Source organism: Protopterus annectens, chromosome 15.part0 (genome assembly GCF_019279795.1).
Source record: "Protopterus annectens isolate FY-2018-M chromosome 15.part0, PAN1.0, whole genome shotgun sequence".
NCBI lineage: Eukaryota > Metazoa > Chordata > Ceratodontiformes > Protopteridae > Protopterus > Protopterus annectens.
In genome coordinates, this window is record NC_056749.1 from 249,534,392 (window position 1) to 249,554,550 (window position 20,159).

Genomic DNA, 20,159 nt, shown 5'->3' on the forward strand with positions numbered 1-20,159 from the left:
AAACTTTTTATCCCCACCAGTCAGAAAGCTACAGGTAAATGAATCCTCATGGTTCAACTAGAATATGATCTCCTTATTACAGTTTCCACTTAAAAAAATTGTCAAACCACCTTGCACACTACCTTCAAATAATATGCCAATTCATCATCACTGTTCCATTCTAAAAAAAAAATTCAACTGGCTTCTTATTCAACAAAGGACAGAGCCATTTTTAGGATCAGGGTTTAGATGACATTGTGATCTGTAGTGAGAGTAGGGAACAGGTGGAGGAGACCCTGGAGAGATGGAGATATGCTCTAGACAGAAGAGGAATGAAGGTCAGCAGGACTAAGACAGAATGTATGTGTGTGAATGAGAGGGAGGATAGAGGAATGGTGAGGATGCAAGGAGTAGAGTTGGCGAAGGTGGATGAGTTTAAATACTTGGGGTCAATAGTTCAGAGTAACTGTGAGTGTGGAAGAGAGGTGAAGAAGAGAGTACAGGCAGGATGGAGTGGGTGGAGAAGTGTGTCAGGAGTGATTTGTGACAGACGAGTACCTGTAAGAGTGAAAGGGAAGGTCTACAAGAGGGTAGTGAGACCAGCTATGTTATATGGGTTGGAGACAGTGGCATTGACAAAAAGGCAGGAGTTTGAGCTGGATGTGGCAGAATTAAAGATGTTAAGATTTGCACTGGGTGTGACGAGGGTGGACAGGATTAGGAATAAGTATATTAGAGGGTCAGCCCAGGTTGGAAGGTTTGGAGACAAAGCCAGAGAGGCACAATTACATTGGTTTGGACATGTACTGAGGAGGGATGCTAAGGATGAAGCTACCAGGCAGGGTTGCCAGATTTCCAGCCCCCCAGGTAGGGACAAAAAAAAAACAAAAAGAAGGTCTCTCACGGAAAGTGAAGACCAAAAAAAAAAAAAAGTCTTTAATGTGGAACACAGTTCCACATTAAAGAACTGAGCTCGCTCAGTAGCTCTGCACTAAACACGGAGCTTCTCGTGTTTAATGCATTGCAGTTCCGCATTCAACACAAGTAGCTCCATGTTTAGCGATTTTTGATTGGCCTGTATACCGGCATATGGGCCAATCAAAAATCGCTAAACACGGAGCTTCTCGTGTTTAATGCAGAACACAAGAAGCTCCGTGTTTAGCAATTTTTGATTGGCCCGTATGCCAGGTATACGGGACAATAAAAAAAAAAAACAAACAAAGCGGAGGTTGGCCGGGATTTAAACCAGCATGGCGGGACTCGGGATCAGGTTGCTGATCTCGGGACAGTCCCGCCCAAATAGGGACGTCTGGCAACCCTGCTACCAGGTAACAGGAAAAGAGGAAGGCCAAAGATAAGGTTTACGGATGTGGTGAGAGAGGACATGCAGGTGGTTGGGGTGACAGAGCAAGATGCAGAGGACAGGAAGAAATGGAAACAGGTGATCTGCTGTGGCGACCCCTAACGGGAACAGCCGAAAGAAGATGATGAACCAAGAATGTGTCTTCTTGGCTAACAGGTTGATTTACCAGAACAGAAAGAAAATAAAATCGGAAATCAACCACAGAATGCCCCATTCCATTCATACACCACTTTCCAATAAAAAATATAGAGAACATTATTTTTCAATCCTCACTTTCTGGTACAAAATATACAGAGTATTATTTTTCAAAACTAAAGCCTAAACTCAGGGAATCCTAATCTCCATCCATTAGAGATGCAGATATATGTACATTTCCTGACTTCAGGGAAATTAAAAATAAATAAATAAACAAAACATAAAAACCTAAAGTTGCAAAATACCACTATTTCCCAAGCGTCACAATAACTACACTTCAAATCCCATGGTCATACAAATATCTGATTGTTACAATTATTTCGGAGCTTTCTTATGTTAAAAATCAAGTTGCATGCATGCAGTTTGGGACATAATAAATCTTTATTTTGAAGGTAGAGGAGAGGGAAGGATATGTGATTTGGAGTTGAGTTAGGTGAAGTTAAAGCATGGACATATCCACTGATTTTAAGATAAATTAGATAAATTTGTGTTGCCTTTTGAAAGGGGTAGGCATAGAAGTAAGTTCAATAGGAAGTTGATTCCGTGTTTCCCAATGGCGTTAGAGAAAGGGAGTCACCAGCAAGATTGTTGAGTTATTTTTCTGACAAAATGCAAAATGTTTAACTTATTTTGTGAACAACTTAGGTTTGCTTTCATCGAATTTTATGTATTGTGTTTATAAACAGATTCAAAACATAAAATAACAAACATGTTTACTTCTGACAAAATTCCAAGTATAATTTTGGGCTGGTCTTGAAATTGTTAACCATTGAGTCAAATAAATAAATAAGCTCTGTAGTGCTTTAACAAATGGGAAGTTGTGACAAAGAATTCGTCTCTTAAAAGATTAACTTCTTAAAATTCGCAGTGTTTACATTTAGCAAACATGATCGGTTTTAGAAACCGTTAACAAAATGTCATTTAATAACTTTTTACTTAAAATTACGTTTAAGACTGCAACTATTAAAGTAATGCGCAGCAAATAATAACTCTCACCGGCAATGAAACTGGAGAATACTGTTACAGCAGATAAAATTAAGGACACACATATATACATATATATAGCGTATGCATGTTATAGATTCACGTTATTACTTTGTACATAAAACAGAATAACATTTTGATTGATAATTTGATATACAATCTACAACCCAACTTTACTTGGTGACCGTGACCGATTCTAATTCTTGGCAGATTAAGGATAGAACAAGACTTCGAGGGCAGTCCAGTTATGCTACCCCTTGCAAACCCAAAATATTTTTATCTACCCCTCATTTGCTTAGTTTCATGTGATAAAGAGAGTATACAACGTTATCTGTCCGATAGACACTACAAAGTAATGAACATTTGTGCAAAACAACTGGTGCCAAATATGCACGTTTCTACATTTTTTCACTTTAATGGTTAAAAGTGGCACACATTTACTTCAGATTTTAAAGCAGCGCAACATTCTTTTTTCTCTTCGTCCCAGCCATCTTACAAAATGCGACATAAAAACAGTGGAAATGAATAACTTCGTTTATTTTTGAAAGACCACAAGATACAAACGATTTCGCATAGTCGTATGATCTGAATGCCTACCATGACTACACAATGTTAAGGTCTGACTACATAAGAGAATTGTGTTGCTTTGTTACAAAGTACACCACCTGTAAGCAGTACAAATCTGGGTCATCCGTCACTAAGTACACTATGTACAGTGGATCGGTACGAACTCAAAGCCTTAACTACTCACTCATTCCACCCTATTTTCTAGAAAGCTACGTACAAATGCCCCCAAGAAAAGGAGGAGTGGGAAAATACCTCCTAAACTTTACTAACTTGTTCCCGAAGAAATACGTTACCCTCACTACGAAGGAAAAGGAAACCGGAACTATAAGAGCTACGCCAAATGATTCTGCAATTTACAAAGTAAACGAGCTGTCATTGTAAAACCGAAGTAATTACCTGTGAAAGCTGATATTAATATTTTTGTTGTATACAGACGTACAGCCAGCAGCAGCACAGTTTGTAGGCATTTTAGTAAAAAAATATATTACAAGTAAATTATAATATATATTGTATAATGTGCAAAACTATATCTCCTCACGTAAGATGGCGTATTTTTTCTGTACTAAGATGGCGACCTAGCACTCTTCTTACGCCATTATCGTTTTCTTTTAATGCACAATTTGTATTCACTGTGCAATTTACGTCAAGGTGGGCTAGTGTCTTATTGCTTTGTTGGGAACAGTAAAGTTGATTACGTATCTGGACATATTCCAAGCAAAAGCAACGTCAGGATTAGTAATGCAACAAAACTCGTTTTGCGTTCTTATCTAACCACCGCTTACCTCCCGAATCGGGGACAAATCCAGCAGTAATCAGAGTCACTGTTTAAAAATACTGGTAATATCAACCTCAGAAGTTGCCAGAATAAGAAAATGTGAATTAGCAGCGTTTTCTGCACTAAAGTCAAGAGTAATTTACCACCTTTCTACCCAAATCACCAGTTTTAGGAAGAAGTAAAAAACCAAAGACATTTCTTTAAATCAGAGACAACTGAGTTGTATGTTACACACACGATATTGGGTATATCTGCCTCGAAGTTTCATTGTTTAAAGGCAAAACTACTTTTTAACTCTCGGGTTTTCATGATAGGTAAGCACTAGGCATGATCCGGAAACAATTGAATAGCCAAACTTCCCAATTACCTCAAAACCTTGTTTGGTTAAATGATTTGCTCAGAGTAACAGTATTGGCAAATGGAAGGCAACTAAATCAAACTCTGGGCTAGAAGAAGCAGCTGATTAACATCTCATGGTCTTAGTTCTCTGTGTTAAGTGCTGAAATGAACTCCTTAAAGCTCAATTAGGAATTGGAACAGGAACCTTCCCACAAAGACGGCTTTAGGCACCAGAGAACCATGTGGTCTAGGCAAATGCCAAAGGAAGTTTTTTTTTTTGGTACTAACTCAGATTTTGGGCGAGACATACACATGACCAGTACAAAGGACAGGACTTCAATTTTTGCCTAAAAAAAAAGCATTCTTGTGTTTTTTTTAGTTGATATTATTTATTTTTATAACATTTAGGTGTTTCAGATACAGAATAACTGTTTTACATGAATGAAATATAAAACAAATTTTAAAATAAAAGGACATCTGCCATTTTTTTTTTTTTTTTTTTTGGAGACAACAACTGCCTAAAGAGGGACTGTCCCTCACAAAGTGGGACAGGTGGTAACCCAAATGTAGTCACTGGGGCCCCCAACCACAGCAAGTTATGTTATACTGATATTTTGTAACATGTATGTAACAAACAAAAGCTAGTACAGCAGTCTTGTATACTTAATAAACCACAAGGGTAATAACTCTTATTTATATCTCCCTTAAAATACAAATATATTTCTGGTTGTAGTAACAGTGTTTTGTCAAGTAACAGGCATCAGAATTCCATTAAATATCTTACCACTGACATAGTGCCCCTGGCTTAGTTAAACCCTACTGTTGGACATTTTCTCCACTAAAACTAACTACACAGCCAGCTTTAGGTCCCTGCAAAACCCATGGCTGCAGGGGGCCCCCCTTAATCCTTGACTGTGTGGAGAGGGGGGGGGGGCACAAAAGCTGCTGCTGTCTATGAAAAAATGAGGAAGAAAAACATGTATTAATTTCTTAATTATGCTCTTTAACATGAACACAGCTGTGTTATGATCCTGTTAGGATGAAGCTGTTAATGAACATGAGTAATATAAGCACTAGAGAGATTAGCAGCCCAGAGTGACTTATCTCAATGCAAACTTTGCATTTTAAAAAGAGCTGATGCTTCTGATCATCAAGGATAGTTTTCTCTTTCATGCAGTTTTATAAATAATACCAGAACACCAGATATTAGAACTCTCAATTTCTTTGCTTAAAATTTCAGTGTAATCACAAAAATAACAGAATAAAGACTCAGAATCAGAACTACATTTAAATATTGCTCTACTTCACTTAAAAGTTACTCGAATAACACCTTTTGCATCAACATGCATTTTTGGACAATAAGTATAAAACTCAGATGTCTAGATTGATTGACTGTAATCCTGAAAGATTTACCAGCAAATCAAACTTTTTACAAAGGACAAAGGAAAAGTATGAGCAAAATCAGGGACGATCTCTGAAATCAGGGACAGTGACAGGTATGCATTATTCCTCAATGAAGTGAATAAATGTGACTTATCCCTGCTGCTGTTTGGTGACTGCTAAACAGCATTCACTGATCTCATGTAGCAGTACTAGTGTTGCACAATGTGTTGCTGTTTGCTGAAATAAGTACAAAAGTGTGTGTGTGTGTGTGTGTGTGTGTGTGTGTGTGTGTGTGTGTGTGTGTGTGTGTGTGTGTCTGTGTGTCTGTGTGTAGTGCACCCAGTAATGCCAGGACACAGACATTATTCTTCTGTGTATCAGTAAAAAATGTACCTAACAAGTAATTATATTTCAAAGGTAAGACATAAAATATATCACAGAACATTCAAACACTTAGATATTCTTGGAGTCTGGTGGCCCCCACTCACCAAACTGTCTAAATGGATAATGAGGACTCCCTTAATCATCCTTGACTCTGTGGAGGCCCCCACCAAAGCTGTTGCTTGTTGGAGAAAAATGTATCAATTTTCTGAATACGCTGTTTAACCCAAATGGTGCTGAGATATGGCCCTTATAGGATAAAGCTGATAATAGCCTCTGTTTACAACCACACCCATTGTAAAACCAGCCCTGCTCAAATGTGTGTGCACAGAAAGCTGCTACGGGTTATGAGGGGCTGGAGATTGTGTGGTTATTACATCTTCAATTTTCATCACAGTCAAGCCTTAGAGGTGCGCACATGAAGTCATTATAGCTTGTGTTTGAGCTGAGGGCAGTGTTTCTCACAGACCTCAGAGGTGTACAAAGAAGGCTACTATGGCTTGTGTAAGAGAGGTACACTGTCTAGCAGCAACAAATTAGAATGCATTACTAAAATCTTTCTCACAATCACAAATCAGGCACATATACATGTGGCTGCCTTTCAGGGTTAGGGGTGAAGAACCTGCTATGTGTATGTATATCAGCAGTCACTTGAAATATATGACTAAGGCAATCAATTCAAACCTCTGCTTTCATCCCAGTCTAACACCAAAGGGCTACATAGGCAGTGACTGTCTTTTGTGGGGGGTTAGGGAGTCAGGCAGTATTCCCAGATAAGACCTATGTATTCCCATAACTATTGGCTTGTTAGTTTACTGTGAGCTACTATTTTGTCAGATTTGAACATTAAGCTTGGGCACAATTTGTGTCTTCATTGAAAGAAAAAAAAAATAAGACTGAAATTCTTTTCTTTTTCACAATTTTTATTTAGGCCACCAATGGAGTAAAATGTTGAAAAAATGCTCTAAAATGCATCCCAGACCATCTGTAAACCTATGGCTTATTGGGCCCTGGCATATCTGAGTTATTTCCAAAATGGGTTATTACTGTGCTTGCTGTCTTGTTCAGGAAAGGTATATTGAAGTGATGCAAGGAAAACTAAAGCTGAACAGCAACAGTGACTTTCTTTCCTTAATCATAAATACTGTTCAAACCATTACTGGATGAAAAAGTGTAAAAAGAAAAAAAAAAAAATGTACCTCAGAGCATATAGAAAGTTATGGCTTCTTGAAAAAAGCTGAGAGTAAGGCAAAATATAAGAAGAGGAAGAAAAAAGTAATGTGCATGGTATGGGGAGGTCACAGTGGGGGGGGGCGTCAGAGGGGAGGACTGGAGGGTGTATGGGGGGTGTTGAAACGTTAGGCCTAGTTATCATTTCACTTTAAGTCCAGACCTATACATAGAGTTGTTGTAATGTACCATTGTTGCAACTAAATGCCAGTAACTGTAAGTGTCCCTTTGTTAGACAGGTCAACATAGTGTGGTACATAGGCCTGTAGCTACAGGTTTGTCTGTGCATACTACTCCTAAAAGTTTGCAGCATGAGCTAAAAGGTTGCTTAGAAGAGATGGCATTGACAGGATGATACTTATACTGAAAGTGGCTAGGGGACCCCCAACTTGACATTTGCTGGGGGCCCCCAAAATATTAACACTGGCCCTGCCTGCCCATCATCTGTCTTCTTTACCCACATTAACTAGTCCATCTTAGTAATACCAACTCCACAATTATACTTAACCCATTTCCTCCTGCAAAGACCAACACTCAGTCAAAGGTTAGTTCAGTTCCTCTACATTAATCTCACACACCTATCTCTACATTCAACTATATTTATTACCTATACTCACACTTGTCCCTTCCTGAGTTCCAGTTTTTCATAATTTATAGGTGAATACTAGGGTAGCTGCTCTGAAGGGACATTTTATGCCTAGCCAATAATTAAATGTCAGAATTAAACCCTGGTCCCTGTTACTATGAGGTGAAAATTTTAACCATTATGCCAAACCCACTCACTCCCTTTTTATAGTCTCATTGTAAACATTCTGCCAACAATATATAACACCTACACACTTTTCTCTGCATAACTGTTACTCACCCCCTCAACTATAATCCCCTCAAAATACTGTTTTGACTTTCTTCTCATATCAATCGAACAGCTTGTAGCTATTACCAGTCTTCCCTTATCACTCACCCCCATATACCTGAACCCGTCTGCTATGTCAGCATACCTCATACCCATTTCTCCAAATTTCACTAATTCACTGCAATTATTCAACACGTGTGTGTGTGTGTGTGTGTGTGTGTGAGTGTGTGTGTGTGTGTGTGTGTGTGTGTGTGTGTGTGTGTGTGTGTGTGTGTATGTATATATATATATATATATATATATATATATATATATCTACCTACATATATATATATATATATATATATATATATATATATATATATATACATACATACATACATACATACGGATTCACTTTATAATCTCGAAATACTGAAATATCGAATTTCAGTATCTTAATACTATAAAGCCGAAAATCCAAATAACCGACAACCCACAACCGCGAAAATCAAAATCGCAATCATACACATGCACACAGCACCAAACAAACACACATACACCTACCTAACGACACTACAAGAAACACAACATAACACACAAACACACCTACCTATAAGCAGGGGGGCAAGCCCTCCTGCACCCCCCACATCCCCATTGCTTATATATACTAAATCCGAGGTCGCACTAAAGACACAAACACATAAAACCCAGCACTACACACACTCACACACACTAAAATCCCTACCCAATACCCTTACGAAAACACCACTTACCTGAATCCCCAGATAAATCCACAAACCGCACCACACATCACGAACGTGACACTACAATGGCAGAGTTGAAGTTTCCGCATTTGATATAGTGCAGTTTCGCGGAACTGCACTTTCGACTTTATAGTCTTGAGATACTGAAATTCAATATTTCAGTATTTCAAGATTATAAAGTGAATCCATACATACATATGTATATATATACATCTCTTGCACACTGTGTTATGCTGTTTGAGTAATAGATGATTATCAGACAACATGAGATAATTCTTACACTGTTTCAAGATACTGATCACAATCAGGCTAGCTACAGAAGTTGTGTGGAATTACTGGTCCACAGTTTTATCAGGAATGACTCAGAGTGGGTCAGGGTTGACTATAACTGCTTGGAGTTTGTTTTGTTTAGGATAGTGTTTGAGTGGAATTACTACATAAGAATGGAGGAAATGCCTATTTATCCAATCAGAGGTGTACTGCAGCTCAATATGTGTTTATTTGTACTTGGCATGAGTTACTGGAGACTCAGACCTGAATTTTTAAGGTGGAATAGATTTTACAAGTCTCTTACAGAGAAAACAATCTAGTATAGACAACCCACTATAGAGCAAATCCAGTGTCAGTAGTGCACTGAGTGCAGCTTTGTTTTCCCCTTTTTGAAAAACTAATTTCTCACAGTTCAGGGCTTTCCGTGCTTATTAAAGTTTTCAATAAAAGACTATGGATGGATGCAACTTTCTGCAGGTTACAGCAGTTGAGCTAGAGAGGGACCTAGTCAAATGAAGCCAGTAGTGGAGCTCTGTGACTTTTGAACCTATAGCAAATCACAGTTAACCTAGTCTTATGACTCAGCCAGGTAAGTTAGTGACAGATACAGCCGCTTATAACTGCAAGATTAAGGTCATGCTTGGCAATGACAGATTTTATAGTAAATGTGATTTTAATACTACAAATGTTGCTTATAATAATTTGAGATTGCAAGCAGGAATGCTGCATGCGGATAATTTACTGGATGCCAAGCTTTTTGACCCCCCACCCAAAAATAACAAGCTTCTTTGGGATTTCATAACCCCATAAAATATCTATGATCCTCCATACAGACCAGTAGTTGCAAGTGGTGGTTTCATAACAGAAATAATATCCATTAACCTTCATGCCCAGATAAAAAACAATGGCAGAGGCCACCAGATGTCTTATATTCGACTGTCTGAATTTTCTGGGTAAAATTAGAAGTATTCCAGTCAGCAATTCCACAATTGTGGTCACAATAGATGTGGAATCATTTTATACAATGCTTCCACACAGCTACTGTATTCAAGAAGTAACAAATGCATATGGAAAAGGCAGGAATGCATTACCATGAGGGGCAGAAGTTCTAAGAAGGTTATTGCCTCTAACCTTTAGAAACAACTACCTCATGTTTAACAACATGTTTTATAAGCAAACTACTGCAATAGCTATGGGGGCAGTCATGATCCCAAGCCTGTCCAGTGTGGCTCTTGGAAAATAGGAGAAGAAGCAGGTGTACCAACGCTCCTATTTTGCATTGATGTAATGCTATCTCCATTTCATTGATGACATCTTTATCATCTGGGAGGAGGATAAAGCACAACCAAATTACTTTTACAACCATATCAGTAATTATACTAACTTCCTGAAATTCACAGTCTCTCACAGCAAGTCCATAGTCAGCTTTTTAGACAGAACTATATGTAAGGACACTGAAAACAAATACCTCTTGAATAACCTCCTCAGAAAACCAATCAGGGTTAATATGCTGCTGCATACTAAAAGCATGTATCCCCAGATCACTAAGAGAAATGTTATAAAATCTTAGAGGATGTCAGTTGCATGTGTCTTCAAAGAGATTAGAGATTTCATCACAAATCTAATCAGCCTACACCAAAACTTCTTGGCTAGGGTGTGTAGCAATAGATTACTGAATTCCATCCTCAATCCCATCAGAACTTTAAAGGAGTCAGAGAACCCCATTTTGAGGGACCCCTCAGCAGACTCCTTGAGCTCATTAGAAACTAACACCAGGACATACAGGAGGACAAAAGAAAACGAAGTACAGCTGTCACTTTTACAGTAGGCTACAAAATAATCAGAAAGATCATGACTGACAACTGGGTGGTGATTACAGACCTCAAATAACTGGAAAAACTGGTACAATCCCATCCGTGTTTTGTTTTCAAGCTATCAAGGAATATTAGGGGCTGGGTAAAGTACAAATTCAGACTGGAGGAATACAATAGAAGAACTTAATCCTGTGGCCTCCAGTTTTGCACTTACTGCAACTACATGAGCAACAAGGACTACTTATTTTGTCTGGTACTCAAGAGAAAAAGCAACAGCATTTGTTCTGGTAATTGCAATGCTACTTATGTAGTATACCGTGCATGGTATAATCGCTTCAGTGATTTGTACATAGGGAAAACTTTGAAAAATTTCACAGTCAGAGTGACACACCACCTGTCTAAAATCAGACTCCAGATCCTGAAAAATGGGTCTACATTAGATCGGCGAAAAATCTTTTCAGTGAATGTCTCTTTGCTGAACAGTCATTATGAAAATCTTGCTCTGTCAAACAGCCATTTCAGCAAATTCTTTCCTAGGGGAGAAAAACGCTTGTCCAGCATAAAACTTCACAAAATTTAATACCCCCTAACTAAATATACCAACTCCGAGATTGCACTATAGTGGGGAAAAGGGCAAATTCCCAATGATGGCCAAGCAGATTTTTCCACTGGGAAAAAATTCACTGAAACGTTCATTCAACAGAGCAAGATTTTCACAATGAGCGTTCAGCAAAGAGCTGTTCGCTGAAATGGTTTTTCATTGATCTAATATAGACCTGAAAAAAACAACTAGAGAAGCACTGCTGTGATTTCCCAGACCATGGAGGTTTTAACTTCCACATCCTGGATAAGTACACTGTGGGTTCACTCAAAGGAAGCCAAAATGCCATCCTTAAAAAATGGAGTTAAGCTGACAGATCAGGCTGGACGTCCACCACCAACCTGGTCTAAACTCAAGCATTTCCATCAAAAGTGTGGTTTCACTTAAGAAACTAAACCATAAATCATATAGCCAAAACACCTGTAATGTTTAACCCAGATAATGGACTCCATCAAAAGTGTTGTTCCACTTAATAAACTATACCATAAATCATACAGCCAAAACACCTGTAATGTTTAACCCAGGAAATGGACATAAACTGGAGTTAAGCTGACAGATCAGGCTGAATGTCCACCACCAACCTGGTCTAAATAAAATTGACAAAGATTCCAAAGACAACCGCAAGGCATTCTATAACTATGTCAAGAATCTAAATGGCAATGCTCAGATCTGCTCTGAGCTACAACAGAATGGCATTAAATATATTGATCACAGAGATATTGCCAATATCCTGGCAGATCAATTCAGGGCCAACTTCACCCCCTAAAGGGCCCATCTCAATACTGGAAGATTGCCAAATTCCAGTAATAACGGCCATACAGGTAAAAAAAAAACATAGTCTCCAAAGCTAAGAATACAGCATCCATGGGACCAGATGACATCCCAGGCTGTGTACTACATGAACTACAAAATGAACTGGCACCTCACCTAAGTGTTATGTTTAATTATACCCTCACCTCAGGCTTTGTGTCCACTGAGTGGTGCACAGCTACAGTTATCCCACTCCACAAGGGGGGGATCCACCTTGGATCCTGGGAACTACCTCCCCATCAGTCTGACGAGCCTGATCTGCAAGGCCATGAAATGTATTATCATGGAATTTATAAACAAAGACATTGGCAACCTTAAAACACTGGACCCCACCCAGTTTGGGTTCGTGAAGGGCCAATCTTGTCTCCTGAACCTTATTGACTTCTTCAAATCAGTCTCCAGAGCCATGGATGAGGGTAAGGCATTCCACACAGCCTATCTGGACCTCGCCAATGCCTTTGACACCATCCCCCACACTGGAATCATAGATAAACTTATTAAGCTGGGCATTAATCCCTACGTCACTCGATGGGCTGCCAACTGGCTTACTGACAGAACCCACACTGTAAAAGTAGCTGACTCCAAATCCAGCTCCAGACAAGTGACAAGTGGAGTACCTCAGGGTTCAGTCCTGGGACCTCTCTTGTTTGGCATCTACTACTCTGAAGTAAAGGCCAACAATAAGGGACTCTGGCTAACAAAGTCGCAGATGACTGCAAACTTGGAGCCATTATTGAATCCCCAAATGATGTGGATACTCTACAAAAGGGCCTTACAGAAACAGATGCTTGGTGCCAGAGCCATGGGCTGAAGCTCAATGCCAAGAAATGTATAGTTATCCCCTTTGGGAAAAACATGTACACGTGAATTATTACATAGGTGGCAGTACACTAAACACCAAAAGTGTGATAAGAGACTTAGGGACACAGGTGGACAGTGGTCTCACCTTCAATAACCATATCGCCACAACAGTCAGGAAATCCTTCTATGTGGCACACCTCATCACTAAGGGCTTTTCATCCAGAAAAAAAGAGGCCATTGACCCACTATACTCATCCCTCATTAGACCAATTATAGAATACAATACCGGGTATGCCCTATTTGGTATGTACCTCTCAAGACATCTGCAACAACTGGAAAGGCCGCAGAAATACCTCACTAAAAGAATCACAGGCCTAAAGCAGATGCCCCATGCTGACCACCTTAAAAAACACCAGCTATACTCTGTCGCATATCGTCTACTCCGAGGTGACCTCTGCGTAACATAGAAGGCCATGTCAAACCCAGAGCTGTTGGACATGCTACACTTAAAGAAATCCCAGTCCCTCAGAGCCACACACTCCAGGGATCTAAATCTTGTCATCACAATAAACAAAACATGCTGGCAGGATAGGTTCCTGACCCAGAGACTCCCCTGACTCTGGAATAGACTGCCCATATATGTCAAGCAGAGTGCCTCTTTGGCCCTCTTCAAAAGGAACCTTGATGATTGGATGGGAGAAAGGAAATTCACCCCGGGGATCACGTCAGTCGCCCTGCTAGACAGGGGTCCAGGGAAGTAAATAGCGTGAGAAGAAATAGCCAGGAATTATGGCTAGGCTTATATAGGCCTTATGGCCGATAGCCTAGTTGGTACCTATGAACTTATGAACTGGTAATTAACTCCAATTGTTGCTATTGATATGAAAATGCCAGTCAAGAAATTAGATCTGTAGATCACTCCATCTACCTTAGTAATCCAAATAATCCAAAATAATTCTTGACCCCTGTCATCCTATGCACAGCTGGTTTACACAACTGTCTTCGGGCAAGAGATATTGGAATTTTGCAGGAGGACACCCCAGATACTTAAACAGCTTCTACCCAACAGTATTGAGACTTATAAACTCAGATACCAGCCACTGATTATTTAGTCAGTAATCATTCACAATATGTTGCTCAGCTGGAAAGTGTGCAATATCTTTTTTTATTCTTTGGTGTAGCATTATATTTTCTTATTTATGTGCAATAGTCTGCTGTTTGTCTGATGCAGATGAACAATGGAGGAGAATCTTAACATGTACAATCCTACATTGTCAGGCTGCGATGTACAGTGTTCTTATTATGACTGTCTTGTGGGTGGGGGCTTGTGTGTTTTTGCTATTTTTATTGATTTATTTATCCTTCTGTGGGTCTTGTATTGAATATCTTTTTTAAATTGAAATGTTATACTGTGGTTCTTGTTATCCTTGCTTCCTATGTACTCTCTGGTGAGTTGATGTTCAGAATTTCATTTAGGCTGCACATGTGTAATCTTAAATGACAATATATTTTACCTTGACTCTGGTATGGTTTACCTGGTGAATTAGTAACACAGGAAACAAACAACTCTGTTCATTTATGCATTTACTTCATGTGATTTCAAGATATGTATAAACCTAAACAGCAACTCTCAGGAGTTTGGAAATGTCTTTTACCTTATGATGTGTGCACATTTAATTAGCAACTTTCAGGTATTTGAAAATGTTTTCTACTATTTGTTTGAGAATTAGTCTTTTCTTTTTTGTTAGGAGTGAGAAAAGGGGGTCAAACACTAACCTCCTAGTTTGATTGACAGCCTATAACCATACTGTTTACATCAGCCTGTTACATAATCTTATTCTACCCCAGACTCCATGGCACCACCCCCTGTCTCAGGTATTGGTTAACTGCTCTTCCAGATTCCTCCCAGTTTCCAGTCCTTTATATAGCCAGGAACACAGCTATCTAGCCACTTTTTGCACTGACTTCATCACCTGAACCTAAAGGGGGGAAGAATCTGACCAGAAGTGTGTAGACCCAGGAAGAGGCTTTGTAGTGAAAAACTTATGTCATAGAACCATGCTCTGAGTCCAAGGGCATTCTTCCTGTCACTGTGGATACCCCACAACAACCAGATATAGATATTCTAGCCACTTGGCCGGCATTCTTTGCACCATAGGCACAGTTTATCTATGTACAAAGAAGATCAAAGATACTTATTTTTATTAAAGGTTTTGTATAGTCTGAAGCTCACCACTTGGTGGATTTCTATTCAATTGGAACAAAAAGCCTATACAAAAGGTTCTGAGGTCTCAGACTTTACTTAAATGTTTTTCTTATACTTGTGCACATCAGTGTAAAAATGAGCACTGTGACTTGTTTCCCCTGTAAGCTAATTCTCTGGATGCAAGTATGACACTGCCCACCCAGCTATCTGGAATTTTGTAAATAATCATATGTCATCTGTGAATATCAACATGATTCATATGCTTGTCTTACAAATGTAAGATAACTATATGTTATGTGTATATTAAGAACAGTAATGTATATAAACAATATACCTGTGCAAATGTATTTTTAATAGTAGAAGCTTGAACATACAGAGTTAACTTGCAAAACCTAAGACAATAAGTTGAAATTAAAGTGTTTTATGATCGTGTTATCTCTCAGGTTCTGCTCAGCAGCAGACACAATCTCTGGAGCTAGAAGTCTGTGTATTGTCTTGAAACAGAAATCATTACTAGGTTTCAAATGTAAAAGCATTTTATTGTTTTACAACTTCCAAGTTCTGCAAACTTCTGAGAGATATGTACTTCTCACACAGATTTTAAAATTCTGTTAGTATATGTTTAGCCTGGGAACTGAAGTCAGGTGACAAAGAGTGATGTCATCCAATCTAACCCAGCAGTAATGTTTGTTATTAATTTAAGAACTCTCTCAGAGAGACTGGGCATTTTGTATTTTGTCTTGGACCTAGAAACATCCACTCAGCACTTCTGCCTGTGTGTTGTCTGTAAGTAAGACTAAGGGCATAGTGTCTCTCTTAGATATAGATAGGAATGTAGTAAAGTTTAGTTTAGATGTTTTCTGTATTTATTTGAGACTGTCCTGTAATGTTGTTTTAAAATATTTCCTGTAATTTTGAACTCTGATGTAACTGTTTTTGTTTTCTGAGTATTGTCTTGTTCTTTTATTATTTATTATTAAATATATTTAAACCTATCTTTGTGGCTGATATTTGTGAGACATATTTAAACTCTTAAAATACTTGCATTTGTATTTGGTGACACTGTGCAGGCCACTCCTAACAGTCTGGCACTTTGTCAAAACTACCATCTGGATAATAGTAACATTACACAATAGGATTGGCCACCTTTGTAAGGGCCTTATAGTAGCTGATAAAGAGAGATTGGTGAAAGTGATAACTACCTTATAGTCTGGGCAGAAGAGGGCATAGCTAGTAAACCTATGCCAGCCTTCACCAGGAGTGTCTGTGTGTTTGTATATAAGTCAAATCTCAAAGTGTGTGTGTGTCAGCTACTTGGATAGGAACATGAAGCACTGGTTGGATTGAGAGGGTGTTGAAGATCTTGGCTTGACCCTTCTGCTGAGATTTTAACCCTATAGCTGTGCCAGTGGGAGTCTTATTGGGATCTGAAGAAAGATGGAGAAACCAGTCCCTAGACAGACTGTGATCTCTGTGTGCTATTAAGGGAAATTGTAATTTACTGTGTATGTACTTGTCATCCATCCATTGTGTACATTCCTCACTGCTGCCAGGGGTGAGGATTGTGGCTTCTTGATTACTGGGCCAGTGCAGGAGCATCACATATTAATTGATGGACAGTTGTGAGATATCCACATCACATGATAATTAGTTTACACTGGTGAGTTAGCCACATCACATATTAACTTCTAGTGGTGTGGATATTGAATTCCTGTAGCCTGTGTACAGTGGTCACTGAAGGTGTTTGCACTCTCAATCAGCCATGCAGTGAGCATTCAGAGTTCATATCACAATTGTTTTATTTTTTTGTTAGCTTAGTTAGTCAGGGAGAGCAGGCAAGCATATCAGCAGAGGAGTATGGAAAGCTGACAATAAGCCATTTGGCTGAAATGTGCCAGGCTAAAGGACTGGTGCATGCCAACCTGACTAAAGCAGACATGATTGCAGCTTTAGTCACAGCTGCATCACAGAATAGCAACCAGGAGGACAATCAGACTCACCATGGAGATGTACAGCTGTCAGAAAATAGACAGCTCAACCTTTCCACAGAGGACTTAAAAAATCTATCAAGAGTTAAATTGACATGAGCTGGAGGCCAAGCATTTGGAAATAGAAGCAGCAGAGAAACTGAGATGTATTGAGGCTGACAAATAGATCATAAATATCATTTCTTCTAAAAACTGTAGATTTTCATAAAACTGAGAAAATCTGCACCTGAGTAAAACAAGTTACTATCAGAAATTTTATTGAGGTATCAATAAGCATTCTTTCATGTTTCTTTCTGTTACTTACGGATCTTTGAAACATGTACATTTCAAATACATATTTCAAAATGTAATATTTGTATACACATTACCTCTCTTTTGATTGAGGTAGACATCTGCAAATATTGCTTAATTTTAGATTTTTAACAAAAAGCTTAAGATACAGAATGTAAAAGCTTAGAGGAATAAAGTAAAATTATTTTTGTCATTAATTTCTTATATATTTATAAATTGCACAATACTCCTAAAAATGAAAGTTAAACATCACCAGTTATCTACATTCTCCTATTTTGTATTGAAAACTCCTGTTATTTCATAAATTTGCTACATTTCAAAATGTGGAGCAAAACAGCTCGTGTGTTATAGAACTAGAAGCAGGGAATTGGACAGTAATTTATGACCATCTTTTGTGATTATGCACAAAGCTTTAACTCTTGCGAGCAATATAGAAAATAACTTTTAGATTTAAATATATTCATACCTCTAAAAAGTGTATTTAATTTATTTTCTAAAAATTCAATCATTTCATATGTGAAAATGTTGAAAGATTGAGTTATATTTGGGTGTTAAACAGAAATTGTCCTCAAATTATAATTGAAATGAATGTTTGTAGAAAACTAATTATGATGAATATGTAGCCATGTTGTATTGCTTGAACAGAAGTTATGAAAAGGAAAATCTTTCTTTCATAGCAGTGATCTACCCTTCTCCATTTTCAAATTACTTTTTGATATTTTTACTTGATAATCACACATATAGCCATGGTGGTACGATGGTAGTGTTGTTACCTCACAACAAGAGGTTCTCCCGTTCGATTTTCAGCGTGGCTTGGGAGTGCCTTCTGTGTGGAGTCTGCATGTCCTACTCGCGGTTGGGTAGCGTTCGAAAGACATGCGTGCGTAAATGGGCATGCCTTCTTTGAAGGTTGAGCACCAAGCTGGCACCTTGGCGTTTCGTAAAAATGTACTGCCAATCATTAGCAGACCGGAGTTCTGCTGTGGTGACCCCTTACCAGGAAAAAGCCGAAAAGACAAACAAACTTGATAATCACACACACAATTAATAAAAAAACATAAAATTTGACATTTCAAATCAGATATAAAAGGAGATGACTCATATACATATTTCTTCCTTTTTAACATAGACTTTTAAGCTAAATTTAATGCTGAATGAATAGCTTAAAAGGCTAATAATTTTACTTCTATATAACATACCATTTTAACAAGTTTAGAACAACTCTCTATTTCCAAACAAGATGAAAAGGTGCTTTGAAATTTCAAGGAGTTATACAATCCTTGTCAAAATTTATTGCTCTATGCAATTGTCATATCCTTAATTAATACAAATAAGTTTTATAATTTTAAAAGGGGAAAGCGTCTATAAGCTCTGATGATATGCAAAAAGAAAGATTTATTAAATAATCAATGAAAATGTAGTTGAACATTGTAAATTTAAATGAAGTTAAACCTGCAAAATAAAGAAAAAGTTGAAACCATATATTGTAAAACAATACATTGGATATAAACTGCCAATTTCAAAATTAAATATATATATATATATATATATATATATATATATATATATATATATATATATTATGTTTTTTGGAATTATAGAAGTTATTAAGTAAATTACCTAGGTAGACAAAACTTTCTCTAAAAGTGTGCGGGTTATGTTATATAATCAACTCACAAATTTTATACCAAAATTCAAAATGTAAATGGATAATTTTCAATTTTTTGTTTCTTTCCACATATAACCTAGAAACTAGTATAATTTCAAATATTTTCCAATCTGTATGTCCTCTAATAGAAATTCATAAGCAGAACTATTTAAAAGTATACATAAAGCCTGAGCAGTCATCTAGCATGTCCTACTAAATTAAACATGTTAATTAACAAAGAAGACTTAGTATTCTCATACTTTTAATAAACATTCGTAAGACAACTACTTTGCAAGTTTTTTCATAAAATAAAATAATTTGCTCTAATTCTTAAGATGAAATGGAAGTATGTCTACTCTTATTCCTAGTTTAGCAAAACACAAAAATTGTTCAGAATTTTCTAGTGTAAGACTGCTCTTAATGCTGTTGCTTAAAATAAAAAAAATGCATAAATATGCAAAATACAATACTGAAGCTATATAGTCTGTAAATTAAAAAAATATAATAAAATGTAAATTTAGAGGGCAAAAACATCCCTTTCCTAAGTAAAAAGAGATGAAGACATATCGGGCAGAATTTCAAAAGAGATGGGGATTTAATTTTTTGTTATATGCAAAGCAATATGGGTATAAAAGTAAAGCCACAAAAGAAATATTAAAATAATAGGGCCATACTTATGTGTTTCAATGCAAACATACATTTCATATTTCGCAAAATAAAGTTTAACAAATTAAAATGTTCAGTAGCTATGCTTATCAGGCAAGACACTTTAGTATATATGAGTTCTGGTATTAAAAATATTTTGTCTAATATAAACTAATTAATTATAGGTAATTTTTAATTCTCATTTAATTTGAAAGTAGATTTAAATAGATTGAATTTATCTTTTCATCTAAAAATGTAGCTTTTAATAACAATGAGAAAATCTGGACCAG

At 37.5% G+C, this 20,159-nt stretch overlaps 1 protein-coding gene across 1 annotated transcript in view; it reads right to left on the reverse strand.

Annotated features, from left to right (window-relative positions):
• THAP2 (THAP domain containing 2) overlaps positions 1-3,686 on the reverse strand; it is a 456,918-nt gene extending 453,232 nt beyond the window's left edge. The window contains exon 1 of the mRNA XM_044056999.1: positions 3,485-3,686. Coding sequence (XP_043912934.1) covers positions 3,485-3,555 — 71 coding nt within the window. The 5' untranslated portion in view covers positions 3,556-3,686. The remainder of the gene's footprint in view (positions 1-3,484) is intronic.
• Between the last annotated feature and the right edge of the window lie 16,473 nt (positions 3,687-20,159).